At 36.0% G+C, this 18,010-nt stretch overlaps 1 protein-coding gene across 1 annotated transcript in view; it reads right to left on the bottom strand.

Annotated features, from left to right (window-relative positions):
* Positions 1 to 6,516: 6,516 nt before the first annotated feature.
* The window catches only part of EFCAB13 (EF-hand calcium binding domain 13), a 135,338-nt gene continuing 123,844 nt past the window's right edge, over positions 6,517 to 18,010 (bottom strand). The window contains 6 exon segments of the mRNA XM_061176943.1: positions 6,517 to 6,539; positions 6,702 to 6,806; positions 7,889 to 7,942; positions 12,564 to 12,632; positions 14,496 to 14,639; positions 16,709 to 16,758. Coding sequence (XP_061032926.1) covers positions 6,517 to 6,539; positions 6,702 to 6,806; positions 7,889 to 7,942; positions 12,564 to 12,632; positions 14,496 to 14,639; positions 16,709 to 16,758 — 445 coding nt within the window.

Raw genomic sequence — 18,010 nt, 5'->3', positions numbered from 1 at the left:
TACACAAAGAACCAGGGCTTGAGTCTGGCAGCATCTTTTCCAAACTCAGATAGATGGCATTTTAAAAAAAGATATGAAGAGACTTTGTTGGCAAATGCTCAGAGTTGGAATAGGGAGAGAAGGACTTGCTCTGTGTTTTTGTTCTGACAGGTTTTTCTTGAGAATCAACCCATTTGAGATGGCATGTTTGTCACCACTGAGGATAGAGTAGGCTTCTCTGACTGGAATGATCTTCTCACACTTGTTCAACTTAGAGTCTTCTCCAGGAGACCCCAGTCTTGACTAAACGCTCCTTTAGCGCCTTCTGCATACATTTATCACATTATATCGAAATTATTTTATGTGCCTATCTCTTCTGTTGGACCATAAGCTCTTTGAGGACAAGGGCTGTGACTCATTCACCTTGGTACTTTGCACAGAGCCTAGCACATGGGATCCCTTCCTTTAACGACTTAACAATCTGTTGGGAGATAGTATAAGTTTGACCTAAGGAAGAGCACTAAGGGGGATCAGTCTGAGTACTGGAGAACACTGATGGGGAGGTGGAGGCGAACAGGACCAGAAAAAATAGGAAGAGAGTGGTTGATACCTGAGAAGTTAATGTGAATGCATGAGAAACCCAGAGATTTAAATACTGTATCTAGGACAGAATAGCACTTGCAGGAGAAAAGACTAAAGAGTAGCCTAGAAGAAGAGCAGCTGTGAGACAAGTGGGACTGAATGTTTCTTCCATGATGCCACCCAGTAAGAGAAGGGGCAGAAAGGAACCCTGGGTGGCACCTTCAAGAATTCTGATAAAGAAGTAATTTTTTGGGTCTATAAAATGTCACACACTCTTGTTTCAAGACTAACAGCATACATCTCTTTCTCCCTTCCTCTCTCCAAAACTCTGAATATATTTCTAATGTTTCCTCCTCAGCAATGAAATGGGAGGCTGGAACTTGAAGAACAGAAACAAAAATGAAAATTCCCCTAAAGTAGGAATAGTGGCAGAATCTATAAGAATAAGGACATCTATTATTTAATTTTAAGCAGTTTCAGTAAAATAAGCTACCAACCCAGCCTTGAGTTGAGAAATGACGGAATTAGGCAGCGCCCAGGGGAGTAACAGAATAAAAAAAGACAACAGCATAGTAGAGGAATGCAAAGCAGAGATTTCAAAGTAGAAAGTCAGAACCATTGGTGAGTAGGAGAAATATATGTCTCCCCTAACCTACCCAAGAGTCCCTAGATATTGGAGAGTTGCTGGGTTTCGTCTATACGTGATAGTATGACAAATCAGTTCGGTGTTGGGAAATTTGTTTGCTATGTGGAAAAAAAATCCAAGTGGGATCCCTGTCTTACCATATGCAGAGGTGGTATACAGAAGAATTAAAGACCTAAATGTGAAAGGTAAAATTATATAGTTAGTAGAAGTAGTAAAGAACAAGAAAATGAAGCGTTGGCAAATCTGGTGTTCATTACTGGGGCAGTGAATAGGTAAATTATGGTCATTGTATTGAAGGGATATTATGCAGCAGCCAGAATTAGATTGATTTATAGAAACATGGGTAAGTCTAAAAAATATAGTGTTGATTCACATCCACTAGGATGGCTAGAATCAAAAAGTCAGATAGTAACAAGTGTTGATGTGGGAGTGGAGGAATCAGAACCTTTATACATTGCTGGTGGGAATGCAAAATGATGCAGCCACTTTGGAAAACAGTCTGGCAGTTCCTCAAATAGTTAAATGTAGAGTTACCTTATGACCCAGCAATCTCACTCCTAGGTGTATACCCAAGAGAAATGAAATATGTCCACATGAAAAGTTGCACACAAATGTTTATAGCAGCATTATTCATAATAGCCAAAAGGTGGAAACAATCCTAATATCCATCAACTGATGAGTGGATAAATGAAATGAGATATATCCATACAATAGAATATTATTTGGCCATTAAAAGGAATGAAGTACTGATACATGCTACAACATGGACGAATTTTGAAAACATGTCAAGTGAAAGAAGCCAGTCACAAAAGACCACATATTTTATGATTCCATTTATATGAAATGTCCAGAAAAGGCAAATCTATAGACATTGAATGTAGATTAATGATTGCTTAGGGGTGGGAGGATAGGGAGTGAAAGCTAAAGTGTACAGTGCTTCTTTTTCAGGTGATGAAGATGTTTGAGAATGACTGTGGTGATAATTGCACAAAACTGTGAATATTAAAAACCATTGAATTGTACACTTTTAGTGAATGAGTTGTCTGGTATGTGAACTATATCTCAATAAAGCTATTAAAAATAATGTTGAGTGAAAAGAAATAGAAGTTTTATAGCACAATACCATTTAAGTAAATTAAATACCACACACACTGAATTTTTAAAGGGATATGTGTATATCTAAATAAACATGAGGAAGGTAGGTTGGAAGGACAAATATTAGATATAATAGAGAATGGACTTATGATGGGGGAAAGGAAATAGGAGTGGAAATAGGAGGTAAAGAGGAAAAATACAGTAAGTCCTCTAAATATGAACCTTCAAGTTGCGAACGTGCGTTCGCATGTCCAATCACATAAGTTAGTTTACGTGTCTGGTGTACATCGTCACGTGTGTGCATCCTCTACAAGTGGTTGTGCTTTTGTGTACTTTACTGTACAGTAGTGTATAGAGTACAGTAGTATAGTATCTTTATTACAAGCCTAGGATGTCTGGAAGCAAGTGTAAAAGCAGCGGTGATGTGACTCGTACTGTACTGTACTTTTCAAGGTACTGTTCTGTAAGAATAAAAATGTTTTCTTTAGTTTTTGTGTTTGTTTTTTATGTATTATTTGTGTGAAAAGTATTATAAACCTATTACAGTACAGTACTATATAGCCGATTGTGTTAGTTGGGTACCTAGGCTAACTTTGTTGGACTTACGAACAAATTGGACTTACAAATGCGCTCTTGGAATGGAACTTGTTCGTATGTAGGGGACTTACTGTAATAAAATAAAACACAAAGGGTCCTTGCATGGATCAATGGTGATAGTGTGCCATACTGATGAGTTTGATTAACTCAACTGTGTGCATCTGATATTTAAGAAAAAGTTCACCCTTCCCCTGCAAAAGAAGTTTAACGTGCTGGTGAGATATGAAGGGAGAAGTATCTAGCAGGCAGTTAGAAACACAGTAGTGACAACAAATAATCCAGAGAGCAAAGGTTCTCAAACATTTTGGTCTCAGGACCTCTTTATATTCTTAAAATATTTTGAGGACCTCCAAGAGTTGCAACTATGGATAATTACCCTATTAGATAATAAAACTGAGGAATAAAAAAATAATAATTCATTTAAAAATAGTAATAATAAATCCAGTATATGGTAACATACTTTTTAATGAAAAACATATATCAATTGAAAATGAAAAATATAAATTTCCCAAAAAAGTTTAGTGGGAAAGGTAGTGCTATTGACTGAATATTTATGTCCCCCCATCCCCCCAATAAAATCCTATTCCCAATGTGATGGTATTAGGAGGTGGGCCTTTGGGAGGTACTAGGATTAGATGAGATCTTGAGGATGGAGCCCTCATGAGTGGGATTAGCGCCTTATGAGTCAGAAGAGAGCTTGCTGCCTGCTGCTCTCTGCCATGTGATGATAATGAGAAGTTGGCAATCTGCAACCCAGAAGAGGACTTTCACCAAAACTCAACCATGCTAGCACCCTGATATCTGACTTCTAGTCTCCAGAACTGTGAGAAATAAATTTCTGTCATTTACAAGCCACCCAGTTTACAGTATTTTTGTAATAATAGCCCAAGCTAAGACAGCATTGTTTTACATTTTTGTAAATCTCTTTAATGTTTGGCTTAACAGAAGACAGCTGGGATTCTCAGTCTGTTTCTGCATTTGATTTACTGTGATATGGTCACAGAGTTATGTAGTTGGAAAAGAAATATTTTAATAGCTTTTTCAGATATATCATGGGTGGGGGGTATGTCATGTAGCTTATGAAAAATGCTACTGTACACTTGTGAGTGAATGAAGGCGATAAAGGCAAATAATGTCTTAGTGTTATTTTAAAAATAGTTTTGCAAATATTTTCAATGGATAAGGGATTAATCTCCAAAATATACAAACAGCTCATGCAGCTCAATATCAAAAAAACAAAGAACCCAATCAAAAATGGGTGGAAGACCTAAATAGACATTTCTCCAAGGAAGACATACAGTTGGCCAAGAAGCACATGAAAAGATGCTCAACATCACTAATTACTAGAGAAATGCAAATCGAAACTACAATGAGGTATCACCTCACATTGGTCAGAATGGCCATCATCAAAAAATCTACAAACAATAAATGTTGGAGAGGGTGTGGAGAAAAGGGAACCCTCTTGCACTGTTGGTGGGAATGTAAATTGATACAGCCACTATGGAGAACAGTAGGGAGGTTCCTTAAAAAACTAAAAATAGAATTACCAAATGACCCAGCAATCCCACTACTGGGCGTATATCCTGAGAAAACCATAATTCAAAAAGACACATGCACCCCAATGTTCATTGCAGCATTCTTTACAATAGCCAGGTCATGGAAGCAACAAAAATGCCCATTGACAGATGAATGGATAAAGAAGATGTGGTACATATACACAATATTACTCAGCCATGAAAAGGAATGAATTGGGTTATTTGTAGAGATGTGGATGGACCTAGAGACTGTCATACAGAGTGAAGTAAGCCAGAAAGAGAAAAACAAATATCATATATTGACTCATATATGTGGAATCTAGAAAAATAGTACAGATGAACCTGCTTGCAAGGTAGAAATAGAGACACAGACATACAGAACAAATGCATGGACACCAAGGGGGGGAAAGAAGGGGTGGGATAAATTGGGAGATTGGGATTGACATATATACACCAATATGTATAAAATACATAACTAATGAGAACCTGCTGTATAGCACAGGGAACTCTACTCAGTGCTCTTGGTGACCTAAATGGGAAGGAAATCCAAAAAAGAGGGAATATATGTATACATACAGCTGATTCACTTCGCTCTACAGTAGAAACTAATGCAACATTGTAAAACAACTATACCCCAATAAAAAAAATAGTTTTGATCTCATAGACCTCCTGCAAGAGAGGGGTGTTCCTGGACCATGATTTGAGAACTGCTACCCTAGAGAGTTGATAGCTCAAGCAGTGATCAGGAAGTAATATGATTAAGGGAGGGAAGGAATTAAAACTGAGAAGACTGAGAAGTAAACCCTGGATTGTTTCTACATTAGGAAATTAGAATAAGTGGAGCTGGCAAAGGAAATTATTGGTGATTTCTGATTCTGAGAGCTATTTCAGTAGAGTTGGGGAGTACGTGAGTGGGAAAGCCAATTGCAAGGATTCAAAGAGAGAATGTAAAGGGAGGAAGCAGAAGCAGCGCCTAAAGACCAATTAAAAAGTGGGCTGAAAGAAATGAGGGATGAATGATCATAATTATAAGGCAGAAGAACCAAGTCAACGTTAGTTTTTAAAAGGAATGGGGGAGTATATGCTACTTTATAGGCAGAGTAGAGAGAAATAGGTGAAATTGAATGTGTTGAATTATGAAGTAACTTTTATACAAATATTGAATCATTATGTTGTACACCTGAAACTAATATATCAATTATCCCTCAATAAAAAATATTTTTTGAAGAAATGGGAGATGATCAGGTCAAGAGGAATGGATTTGGAAGGGTGAAAAGAACCTCTTCAACTGAAGAGAGGAGAGGGACATAGTATATCTTCCTGAATAAGAAGAAATGATTAACTGGAGAAAACAGAAAATGGAGATGTTTGCAATGAATAGGTTCAAATTTATTAAAACCATGATTTGAGAACATAATGGTTGTGTTTTATTTCCTACTTTCTGTTGCGTTTAGCAGAGAAAGTCAAGTATGTATTCCCTTCTTCATCCCTTAGTATAGTTCCTGGACATATTCAGTGATCAATAAATATTTGTTGTTTGAATAAATCAATATACAATCTTTTCTTTCAAGGCCAGAGCTGTACAGAAGCTTTCTAGAAACATCATTATAATAAGAAATGCTAATCCCCAAATGCTCCTAGATCATCTTTTTTTGTATCAGAACAACAAAGAGAGTAATAGAAATAAAAAGACGAGTCTAAAGTAGTTACATAACACAAGAGCCAGCAGATAAGTCATGTAACTAGACTCAATAAGCAATAATAAAAATCTCAATAAGCAAACAAATCAATCAATCAATCCCTAACTCCTTCTGCTTCCCCTGTGTGTCTCTCCCTAATACTCATTTTTATTTGCTAATTTTAATTACTCTAATATTTTTCCTTCTTATTTTGGGGATGGAATCATGCCCTCAGGCACATAATATATTTGTTGTACTTGTGACTTAAGAAATGAAAGGCCAGGCACAATCTTAATATATCATTTCTTCATCTTTTAGGTCTTAGATAGGCAAAGTGTGGACCTTGGACCAGCAGCATTGCCACCATCTGGAAGCTTGTTAGAAATGCAGAATTTCTTAGGCTCTACTCCAGACCTGAATCATAATCTGCATTTTAACAAGATGCCCAGGTGATTCATACGCACATTCAAGTTTGAGAAGCATTGTTCTAGGTGACACAAAAAAGATAAGGATCGTTTCTGAGAAGCTTATGTACAAGATAACAAAGGTAACTTCTAGGAAGACAACAGAATTTTAAAAAAAACTCACCATTGAATGTCAAATGAGGCATTAGTTTCTTCATTTCTTCTTCTGTGAGCTCAACCCCCTCATTTGCTAGAAAGTTGTCTAAGTCCTGGATATCAATCACCTCTCCTTAGAAAAGGTGAGAAATAAATTGCAAAATATTATATAACTGTCTACAAAGGATGAAAAAACACTATTTGTGCTTATATATAACATTACCCATGTATACCCAGAATTAACAGGAGGATCAGAAAAAAATCCTCTGTTTCAAATTCTGGTTCAGAAAATCAGAAAATGGCTACAAAAAAAATAATTCACTGGTGGGTTATTGCAACCAATAGCAAATTAAGCTACATATAGGTATTTGGCTTTATTTTTTTCTCTTCCTCCTACCCCACTGGAAAATTCAGTTTTTTCTATAGACCAGTTTTTTGAAATTTTATTTTTATTTATTTAAAAAAATGTTTGCCTAGTTTGCTTCTCTGAGCACTATGCATTCCAAGAATTTCATTCATCTCAACACAGAAGTAATTTTTCCTCATTCATTGTAAAAATAATATAACAACATTTAAGATTATTATAAAGTGGGAAAAATATAATTCTACCACCCTACCACAAAAACCATTTTTAGGTTTTCATATTCCAGCTTTCCATTATGAAAGCTGTACTTTCATAATGTAGAAATCTAATATACATACAATTTTGTATTCTGCTTTTCCAACCTAATATAATTACTTCATAAACTTGTTTCCAAGTTGCTACATAATTTTTACAGTTAACATTTCAACAGATGATATCCCATAAGCCTGACTTACCATGATTTATGTGGTATTCCCATACTGTTAGATATTTAGGCTGTTTCAAATTTCCCTGAAGGTCTTTAGGAAGAGATTTTTTTCTTTTATTCAATTAAATTATTTCCAGAGGATAAATTTCTAGGATTGGGGTTAATGGGGAAAATGAATAGTTCTGTGGCTCTTGAGATCTGTAACTATGTTGAAGAATTCTTTTGGGGAAAATGTCAGAGAATATTATGGGTATTGATATATAAGTACAGATTAATTACTGTTTACCCAATTTCAGTAGCATCCACAAAAATGGAACATATATGAAAGAATTTAAACATTTATAAGGGGATATATTTTTCTCCACCAATTGCAAAATATTAAGACGCTATTTATAACATCTTTTCATCATAGCTTGCAACTCACCCTTGACATAACTGATAGCATCCATCAAATCATTCAAACCAACTGTATTATCACCTGTAAGGAAAGGGAAATAAACCTCAGAATCAGATAAGCAAATATTACTGAGACTCACAAAATTTAGGACGCATAAAGTTCTGAAATTATGAAGACCATAGAATTCATTAATTTTTTTCTAATTTTTCTTAGAATTTTATGATCTTATCCTTAGAGATAACAGTATTATCTTAGAAACAAAGCTTTCAATCTGTAATGAATCATTCCTGTATCTTCCTTTTTTCTTTGCTTTTATAGACTACTAGAATAAGATTAAATTACGAAGTGATTGGTTACAGGTAAGTGTAGGGAGACAGGACAAATAAACCTGACCCTGAGTATTTTTATTTAGTAAATGATCAGCAAATACTTAGAAGTATCTTCTATGTGCCCGGCACTTTGCTAGACTTTGGGGATACAAAAGTAAACATGCTGGCAGAGTTCTTGCTATTAAGGAGTGTACAATCTGGTAGAGGGAAACAGACAACGAGCATGTAAACAAATGAGCAAAAAGGTACTGTTGTTTTGAGGTATTGTTAAGATGTTATCAAAGATGAAATAGGGCAATATAATAAAGAGTAATAGTGGGTGGGTTTTCTTCAGACAGGGAGCTGAGGGAAGGCCTCTCTGAAGTGGCTCTATTTGGGTTGAGGTCTGAATGATGACGAGAGCCATGTAAAGAACTGAGAGAAGAACATTCCAAGTAGAAAAATAGCATGTGTGATAGGCCTAAAATGGGAATGAATTTGACGTGACTGAGAGATAGAGAAAAGGCAGTGTGAAAGGGACCAAATTATGCAGGGCCTTGTAGGCCATGATGATAAAGTTTGGATATTATTCTGGTTGCAGTGGAATGTCACTGGAGGTCTTGAAGAAGGGAGTAATTTGACTTGATTTCAGCTTTCAAAAGATCACTCTGGCTGGTGATCTCATCTATGCAGGATGGGGAAATTGGAGGAATGAGGACTAGATAGTAGACTGTTTCAGTGGCCCAGGAAAGAGATGATGGTGGCTAGGGCTATGGGTACAGCAGTGGAGATGGTGATAATGGATGGATTCGGGACCTATTTTTCAAGTAGAGCCTAGATTTGAATGTGGGATATGAGGGAAAGAAGAAATGAAATCTAGTCTCTTCTCCCTACCCTCCCCCTCAAAACCCCCAACAGGGTAGAGGGGATGCCATTACTGAGATGGGGAGGGCTTGAGACATTTTAGGGAATTAAATCAATAATTCCATTAAATTTGTGATGCCTTTTGGACATCCAAGTGGAGATACCAAATAACTAGTTCAATATACCATTCTTGACTTAGGGAGGTTGCCCTGGAGATACAAATTTGCTTTTACCAACTCAAAGACAGTACCTGGCCCAATGAAACTGGATGCAATCTCATAAAAAGAGGATGTAGATTTAAGAAAAAAGACAGCTAAGGGTCTAGCCCTGGGGCGCTTCATTATTCAGAGATCTTGAAGCTAGGAAGATTCAGAAAAGGAAACTGAGAAGAAGCTGTGAGGGAAAAAAGAAGAAAATCAGATGGCTATGGAGCTTCAAAAGTCTGAAGAAAAATATGTTTCAATACACAACATTGTAAAGCAACTATACTCCAATAAAAATTTATAAAAAAGTTTCAATAAAGAGGGGATAGTCACTATGTCAAATGCTGCTGAGATATCAAGTAAAATAAGAACAGAGAATTGATCATGAAGTTTGGCAAGAGATAGACCACTGATGATTGAGAGCTGGTTCAGTTCCATGGCAGGGAAGCAAGCACTGAAGAGTGAATGCGAGGTTAGGAAGTAGAGACAATGAGTAATGACAACTTTTTGAGAGGTTCTTCTGTGAAGAGGAACTGATCGAGTAGTAGCTGGCAGGGGACAAGGGGAATAGAAGACATATAGCTGCTTGTCAATGGAATCTATACAGAGATACAGAAGAAAGGGAGAAATCGAAGATGCAGGAGAGAAAGAGGAAAATTAAGAGGAAAGAGAAAGAGTTAAATCTTTGAAAAGGCAAGTGGAAATGAGATTCAGCGCACAAGTGGAAGGGCTGGCCCACAATGGGAGCAGAGATTCCTTTATGACAAGATGAGAGGCAGGGTATATTGGCATAAGTATTGGTAGGTTCATAGAAATTAAGGAGGAAAATGAGGTTAGTTTTATCTAATTGCATCTTTTTTTTTCTATGAAATCTGAGATGAGGAAGTGTTGGAAATTTGAAGAGAGAAGGTGTGAAATTGTCTCTGAGAGTGAGAAAGTGAATTTATTTGGAAAAGGTAGTAGGCACTTTGGCCGCATTAAGGGCTGCCCAGAGAAAACCATAATTCAAAAAGACACAGGCACCCCAATGTTCATTGCAGCACTATTTACAATAGCCAGGTCATGGAAGCAACCTAAATGCCCATCGACAGACGAATGGATAAAGAAGTTGTGGTACATATATACAATGGAATAGTACTCAGCCATGAAAAGGAACGAAACTGAGTCATTTGTTGAGACGTGGATGGATCTAGAGACTGTCATACAGAGTGAAGTAAGTCAGAAAGAGAAAAACAAATATCGTATATTAACGCATGTATGGGGAACCTAGAAAAATGGTACAGATGAACTGGTCTGCAGGGCAGAAGTTGAGACACAGATGTAGAGAACAAACGTTTGGACACCAAGGGGGGAAAACCACGGTGGGGAGGGGATGGTGGTGTGCTGAACTGGGCGATTGGGATTGACATGTATACACTTATGTGTATAAAATTGATGACTAATAAGAACCTGCTGTATAAAAAAACAAAGTAAAATTCAAAAATTAAAAAAAATAAAAATAAAAAGAAGTGTTGTCAAGGATTAAAGAAATTATGCATTGCTAGTGGGAATGTAAAATAGTGCAGCTACACTGGAAAACAATTTGGTCAGTTCCTCAAAAAGTTAAACATAAAGTTGCCATATGATCCAGCAATCCATTCCTAGATATATACCCAAGAAAAATGAAAATATATGTCCACACAAAAACTTGTACTCAAAAAACTATTCATAACAGCAAATATTCATAACAGCATTATTCATAACAGCTAAAAAATGGAAATAACTCAAATGTCTATGAACTGATAAGTGTCTAAACAAAATGTGGCATATCCATATAATAGAATAATATTCCATCACAAAAAAGGAATGAAATACTGATTCATGCTATAATACAGATGAACCTTGAAAATAATATGCTAAATCAAAGAAGTCAGGCACAAAAGGCCACATATTGTATGATTCCATTATATAAAGTGTTCAAAAAAGGCAAATCCACACAAGCAGAAAGTAGATTAGTGGGTGTCATTGGCTGGGAAGAGGTGGGAATGGGGAATAACTGCTAAAGGGTATGGGGTTTCATTTTGAGGTGATTAGAATGTCCTGGAGTTAGAGTGGTGATGGCTGGACAGCTTGTGAATATACTAAAAACCACTGAATTGTACACTTTAAAAGAATAAATTTTATGGTATGTGAACTATATCTCAATAAAATATGTACATTGATAAAAAGTGTCATAGCTTATAAAGGCATTCCAATTTAAAAATATTAAATGTGGAAAAAAAGACATTTATTTCACCAAAGCATTTAGAGATACGTCATTGATAGGAATATCTGCATCTATGAAGAGTTGGGGGTTAGGAAAAGATGCTGGTGTTGAAATGGTCTCCCTAGTTTCAAGGAGGATAAGAGGAACCTCAGCGACAGAGGCCAAGCAATAGTATTCAAATAGCAGGGGCAAAATGATGTGCTTATATAACAGAGATAGTATGGTAATAAGAATGATACAGGGATTAATACTGTAGGATTTAGGGGAACTGATGCCTTGAAGTTAAGACTTCTATAAATGAAATAGATGTGCAGTCCAGTTGGGTATACCTGAAAACTCCAGAGGCCTGAATTGAAATGGTACAACAAAAAGCAGTGGTCTCTCACCCAGTTTTCAGATCTGATATAATTCACATTCAGAACCACTTGAATGAAGGAAAACTTAACTCCTCTTGAGGAAGGACTCTGTAGTAATAGCAAAGACATTTACTATGAATCTTCTTAAACCCTGTCTTATTTTTTTCCCTTTGTTGTAACTTTTCCCCATTTTCCTCACTTATTTTTTATATTCTTTTTTTTTTTTAAAGGAAGGAAATTCTTTTTTTTTTTCCCTAAATATTTTTATTTATTTATTTATTTATTTATTTATTTATTTTTGGCTGTGTTGGGTCTTCGTTTCTGTGCGAGGGCTTTCTCTAGTTGTGGCAAGCGGGGGCCACTCTTCATCGCGGTGTGCGGGCCTCTCATTATCGCGGCCTCTCTTGTTGCGGAGCACAGGCTCCAGACGCGCAGGCTCAGTAGTTGTGGCTCACGGGCCTAGTTGTTCCGCGGCATATGGGATCTTCCCAGACCAGGGCTTGAACCCGTATCCCCTGCATTAGCAGGCAGACTCTCAACCACTGCGCCACCAGGGAAGCCCTTTATATTCTTTTATTATTTATATTTCATAAGCTGCTTGAAATCCTTTTTGAAACTATAGAGACTAAAAATTAAAAACTTAACATTCATACAGTGATTTTTAAATGTCATTTCATTATTTTTATTTTACACTTACTTTTCTTTGAACTAGAAGTATTCACTTACCTATAGACTCTTTGAAATGTGGACTTTAAAAAATTTCCTTTAAGAAATCTTTTAAATCTACTGCATTATCTGGAAGGTCAAAATCAAGCATACTGGCATTAAAAACCTGATTTCGAATTGGCACATGAAATAAAGGCTCTGATTTACAATAGTTAGCTAAAATTCCATTCTAGCTCATTTTCTGTCTCAAAAGATTGAAACTATTTCAATAGAACTTTTCATACTTTTAGGAACCACACCATTGAACAGTTAATGATATTAATAGCTAACATTTTTTGAGTTCTTACTTAAAAGTAAGAACTTATATAACTTTTGAGTTCCTTACATATATTAGGCATCCTTTATGGTGCTTTACGCGTATTAATTCTGCAATCTTCACAATAATTCTATGACAAAGGTACCCTTAATATGCCTATTTTTAAAAGATAAAAGCAAAGAGAAATTAAATGACCTGCCCAGATCACAAAGCTAAGAAGTGCTAGCGGTTATATTTGAACTGAGGCACTCTAAGGCCAGAAGTGACAAGGTTAACTGTTAGGATACACACACACACACACACACACACACACACACACACTCACACACACGAAGTAAGATGCAATAATATAATCGCTGCAGAAAATCTAGGGCTATAACTACATTAAGGAGACTTCAATTTATAACAAAATTTCAGACTGGGTAGCACAGAAATCACCCCACTACAAATCACCAGCGATGTCGTGTGAAAGACAATATTCTATGAATGCATGACCAAGTCATATGAAAAGGAAATAATAAAATGTTAAGTGGGCACTGAGATCCAGAATGGAAACCAGTGAATACTAGGCCTACAGCTATCTTGGGAATACATATCAGACCCAGAGATGGCTAGGTGCTTGATTTAAAGGCTCATGCAGAATCATAAAAGAGGACTTGGATCCATGCTAAATGGAGAGTTTGGATTTAGATACCAAATAAACCTGGGATGCTTAAAGGATTTCAATCCAGTGAAAAGGAGATTAAAACATCACATTCACTGGCCCAGGTAAACAACAGGGAGACTTAAATCTTCATAATTTAGAGAGGCAGTAGGAAAAACGTCTCCTGGGACAAACTGAAAGCCCAGCCTGCATCTCATGTGGGTTTGGAATCTAAATTTATACCATGCTCATGACATGAGGAAACAGCAGGTTGAAATGTAAAAACTGATCCAGGTCAATACTAATATGGAGTATCTGGAAGAAGCAATAACCAAACTGTGCTGGGGAGGGATTCTCAAGCCTAGGACTCAGGGGATTCCCATAGAAAAAATAAACTGGATAAGATGAGCCCAAAATAAAAGGTCACCAAAAATGAATGAAACTCAGCAGCTTCTAGAAGTATTCCCACATGATTTGACTTTTTAAGAGTGAGTATGTACAGGAAAGGAGATCAAATACATATTATATGAAGTCAAAGACTGAAAACAAAGGTAAATTTGCGCCTGCTGGGAAACAATGACCAAAACTAAATAACTGTTCTTTTAAAAATGTAGTGAGCCTTTGGGTATTACCTTTGGTTAAAAAACAAAATGGGACAAGTACTATAAATGGACAAATGAAGGTAGATCTCCCCTGAAGAAAGATTACATAACAAAATGAAGCTGCTGGTGCCATGTCTTTGTTTTATTTCATAATATATGGTATTTTCCCACCCATGCTTATAACTAATGGATGATAATTATCTAAATCAGCATATATAGTATCTAAATAAGCATATAGTATCAATAGATGAGAACAGTTAGATATGGTCAACAGATATTTAAATTAGTAGACTATTTTGGCTCTTATTTGTATCAATCTAAGTCTCTAGTACAACTCCCTTTAGTGTCTTAACCTTATGTATATACTCTAAGACTGATTCCCATTAATAGAAAAAAATGAAAAAATCTCAAGCCAAAAGAAAAATGCTCACTGCTGGCGTCACAACATTTAACAGCTTCACTGAAGTCCTCCTCAGTTAAATTAACATTCAGACTTTTCAGGGCACACTGCAAGTTAGGTATACCAATCTTGCCATTATCAACATGTGACAAGATGTGAGCAGCTTCTTTAATCTCTACAAAGATAAGTATATATAAGATATTATATTTTTAATGCAAAATAAATTTCCCGAAGTCCACACTATAGGTAAACTCTCAAATTATTTATTTTAACCAAAATCTCTGCAGGAAAAATACTAATATTTTCTATTTATAATGGATAACCCATTTATTTCAAGTAGCATTTGAAACCAAAAAATTTAATGGCAAAGAGAATATGGTGGGTTAGCTGAATCCATTCACCCATTAAATACTGAATAAGCTGTAAGCCTTTCTTATAATAGTTATGTCCTCTACATGTAGGTCTAAAGATTTCTATCAACTGATAAGGCAAACAAAGGCTAAAATTTGAGATTTGAAGTTTTTTTTTAAACTTAACAATTATATTTATTTATTTTAAAGATTTGAAGTTCTTGATCCCCAGGGCCACTGTTAGTCCATCTCATGCTCTTGTGTGAATTAGAAAAAGGGCCCCCCCTCTTCTATGTTTCAATTACAAAAAGGCACACCCTCCTCTGGGCAGCTGCAATCTATCAAAGCTTGGAGGACACAGTGAAATATGGACTACATTTCAGCCTCCACTTGTACCCTCTCAACCAGGCACCCTTGCGCAAGGCACAACACATACAACCAAATGGGGCAGTACTGTTGATACCAGACCAATTCAAAATATAAGACATAATAATGATTGGGTGCTTTAATTTTTCATCAATATCATTTGCCACTCCATTTCTCCCTCAACCTCAAAATGAATTTGTTGTATATGTTCCCATAGTCTGAAAAGTGTCACACTACACCAGCAAATCTAAACCTCGTAGAGGTCACTTGGAAAGAATACCATAATATCATCTTAGATCTATATTCATTCTACTAACATTAACTTTAGTACTATTAGCTATTAAGACCAGCAATGAAAATTTCAGCCTTCTTACCAAAGAGTTTTCTGTAAATTCCTTGAAGACAGGGACGGAATCTGTCACGTCTTGTAAACAAAATTATAATATATTATACAGTTGGTACTATTAGAAAAATATGCACAAGATAATATGCAAGCACTGAGAAGGTGTACCTAACCTAGATTTAATGAGTGATGAACTCTGGGAAGTCTTATGGGGTGGGAGGTAATATTGGAGCTGAGTTTGGGGGAAAAATGTGAGATTGTCTAACAGGAAATATAAACAAAGGAAAAATCACATGCAAAGACATGGAACTGAAAGCAAATAGAGCCAATTTAAATTATAATAATTAGTATGGCTACAGAATATATGCAAATGTAGAACTGATGAGAGATGATGCTAAAGAGATAAGACAGATTTATTCAGACATTCATTCATTTCATAAATATTTACAATTGTATGAGTTAATAACATAAAGATTTGGAACGATGCCTAGCACAGTAAATATTATGTAAGTATTAACTATTAGTATTAGCTATTACTAAGAGCCTGCTGAAACCCAGGATTGTGCTAGGATCTGGAGAAACAACAGTGAGCAAAGTGGAGACATGTTCCTTGGCCTAATGGGCAAGGGGAAGAAAGAGACATTAATCAAATAATCAAAAACATGAATGCATATTTATAAATGAAATAAGTGTTATGAAAGGGACATGGTTTAATGAGAGCACATAACAAAGGAAACTAACCTAAACTAGCAGATAATGATAGGCTTCCCTGAGGAACCTGACATTCATCTGAAAGGTGAGTAACATTAACTAGACAAAGAGGGTCAGGGAAAAATATTCCAGGGAATATAATATGCAAAGGCTTTGTGGTGGGAGGAAAAGAGAGCATCTAAGGAACTGAAAGAACACCAGTGTAGCTGAAGTACAGAAAGCAAGGATAATGGTCCAAAATTATGCTAGAAGGTAGGGTGCGCAGCATTTTTATCTTTACCCAAACAACAATGGGAAATGTTTAAAGAGTTATAAATAGGGGGAGGTAACATGATCAGATTACTGTTTAGGAAAAAAATATCACTCTGGCTGGAGTGGACAGAATGGACTAGCAACCCATTGGCATTTGGCAATCATCCTAAAAAATAACTCTTTTATAGGAAATGTTTTCTCATATATATATAAAGTTCTCACCATCTGCCTTTGGTAATTTCAGATTTGAAGACAAAGTCTCTTTCCTAAAACCTGCAAATTTAGAGAGAGAGAGATTACATAATAAGGCATGATATACTGATCTTACCCAGTTTGAAAGGAAACCAATGCACAGATTAAATACTTCACCTCTAAGTAACATTTATCATTGATGACCATTTCCTTCTCACAAAATCTTCCCCTGGCTTCCAGAATATTATTATCTATTCATGTTCCCCTTACTTCTTAGACTCCTTCATGGATTTGTCATCGTCCACCAGCTCCTTAAATGTGGCAGGGTTTGGATGCTTCCTTATTCCCTAAGAAGGCAGATTAATCCCCAGGCCCATATATTCAATAAAATGTTTAATTATTAATCTGAATTGTCCTTCTCAGTCTCTGCTTGTCTACCTGTCTATTATCCATCTAATCCTGGAGCTTTTCCTAAGAACAATTTGCAATTATACCCTCCTACATACTTCCTACAGAAATACAAATTGGTACAGAGATCTATTTGGGGGAAAAGTGATAGAAATAAAATCTGCCCATTTGCAGAGATGGACAATACTGCAGCTAAAGATTAGTTCAGAATAACTCGCAATTAGTCCAGGTACTACACCTTGAAACAAAGGGAGGTTAGAATAAAGGTAAATTATATTTACCTTAATTTTTAAAATTTGTTCTAAGCAGGACGAACAAATAGCTAACCTATTAAGAAGTACTTTCAAAACAGTAGGTTTGGGCAATTTTTTAAGATAACTCTAAGATAAAACTTAGAGTTTTGAGAAATGCATTGAGAAATGCAAGGTTTCTCAAACTCAGCACAATTAACATCTGGGGCCAGATAATTATTTGGGGGTGGGAGTACTATCCTGTAAATTGTAGGATGTCTAGCAGCATACCTTGCCTCTACTCACTAAATGCCAGTGGTCCTCCCCCATCAGTTTTGACAATCAAAACTGTCTTCAGACATTGCCAATTGTTCCCCAGGAGGCAAATCTGATTTTACTTTTTAGCTGAAGCTAAATTTAGTTAGGAAAATGGCTTTCTAAATATGGGTAAAATTCATCTGTGGACATCCCAGATGAGAGTATAAATGGATCAGGTAAATTCTTTGTCAATACAGCAAAGAGCAGATCAATACTTATATAGAGTGTTACAGAGACAAACACTTTAATTTAATTATTCAACAATAACTTGCACTTCTCAAAGGACCTTTCGCTTAAAAAAAAATAAAGCTAGAAAACTCTTAAGACCTTTCTAAAACTCACAAAAGGAAAGGGGTTAACTCTGGAATAAAATTAC

This window comes from Eubalaena glacialis, chromosome 19, assembly GCF_028564815.1.
Source record: "Eubalaena glacialis isolate mEubGla1 chromosome 19, mEubGla1.1.hap2.+ XY, whole genome shotgun sequence".
Taxonomy (NCBI): domain Eukaryota; kingdom Metazoa; phylum Chordata; class Mammalia; order Artiodactyla; family Balaenidae; genus Eubalaena; species Eubalaena glacialis.
The sequence above is the reverse complement of the archived record's forward strand: the minus strand, read 5'-3'. Positions and strand labels throughout refer to the sequence as shown.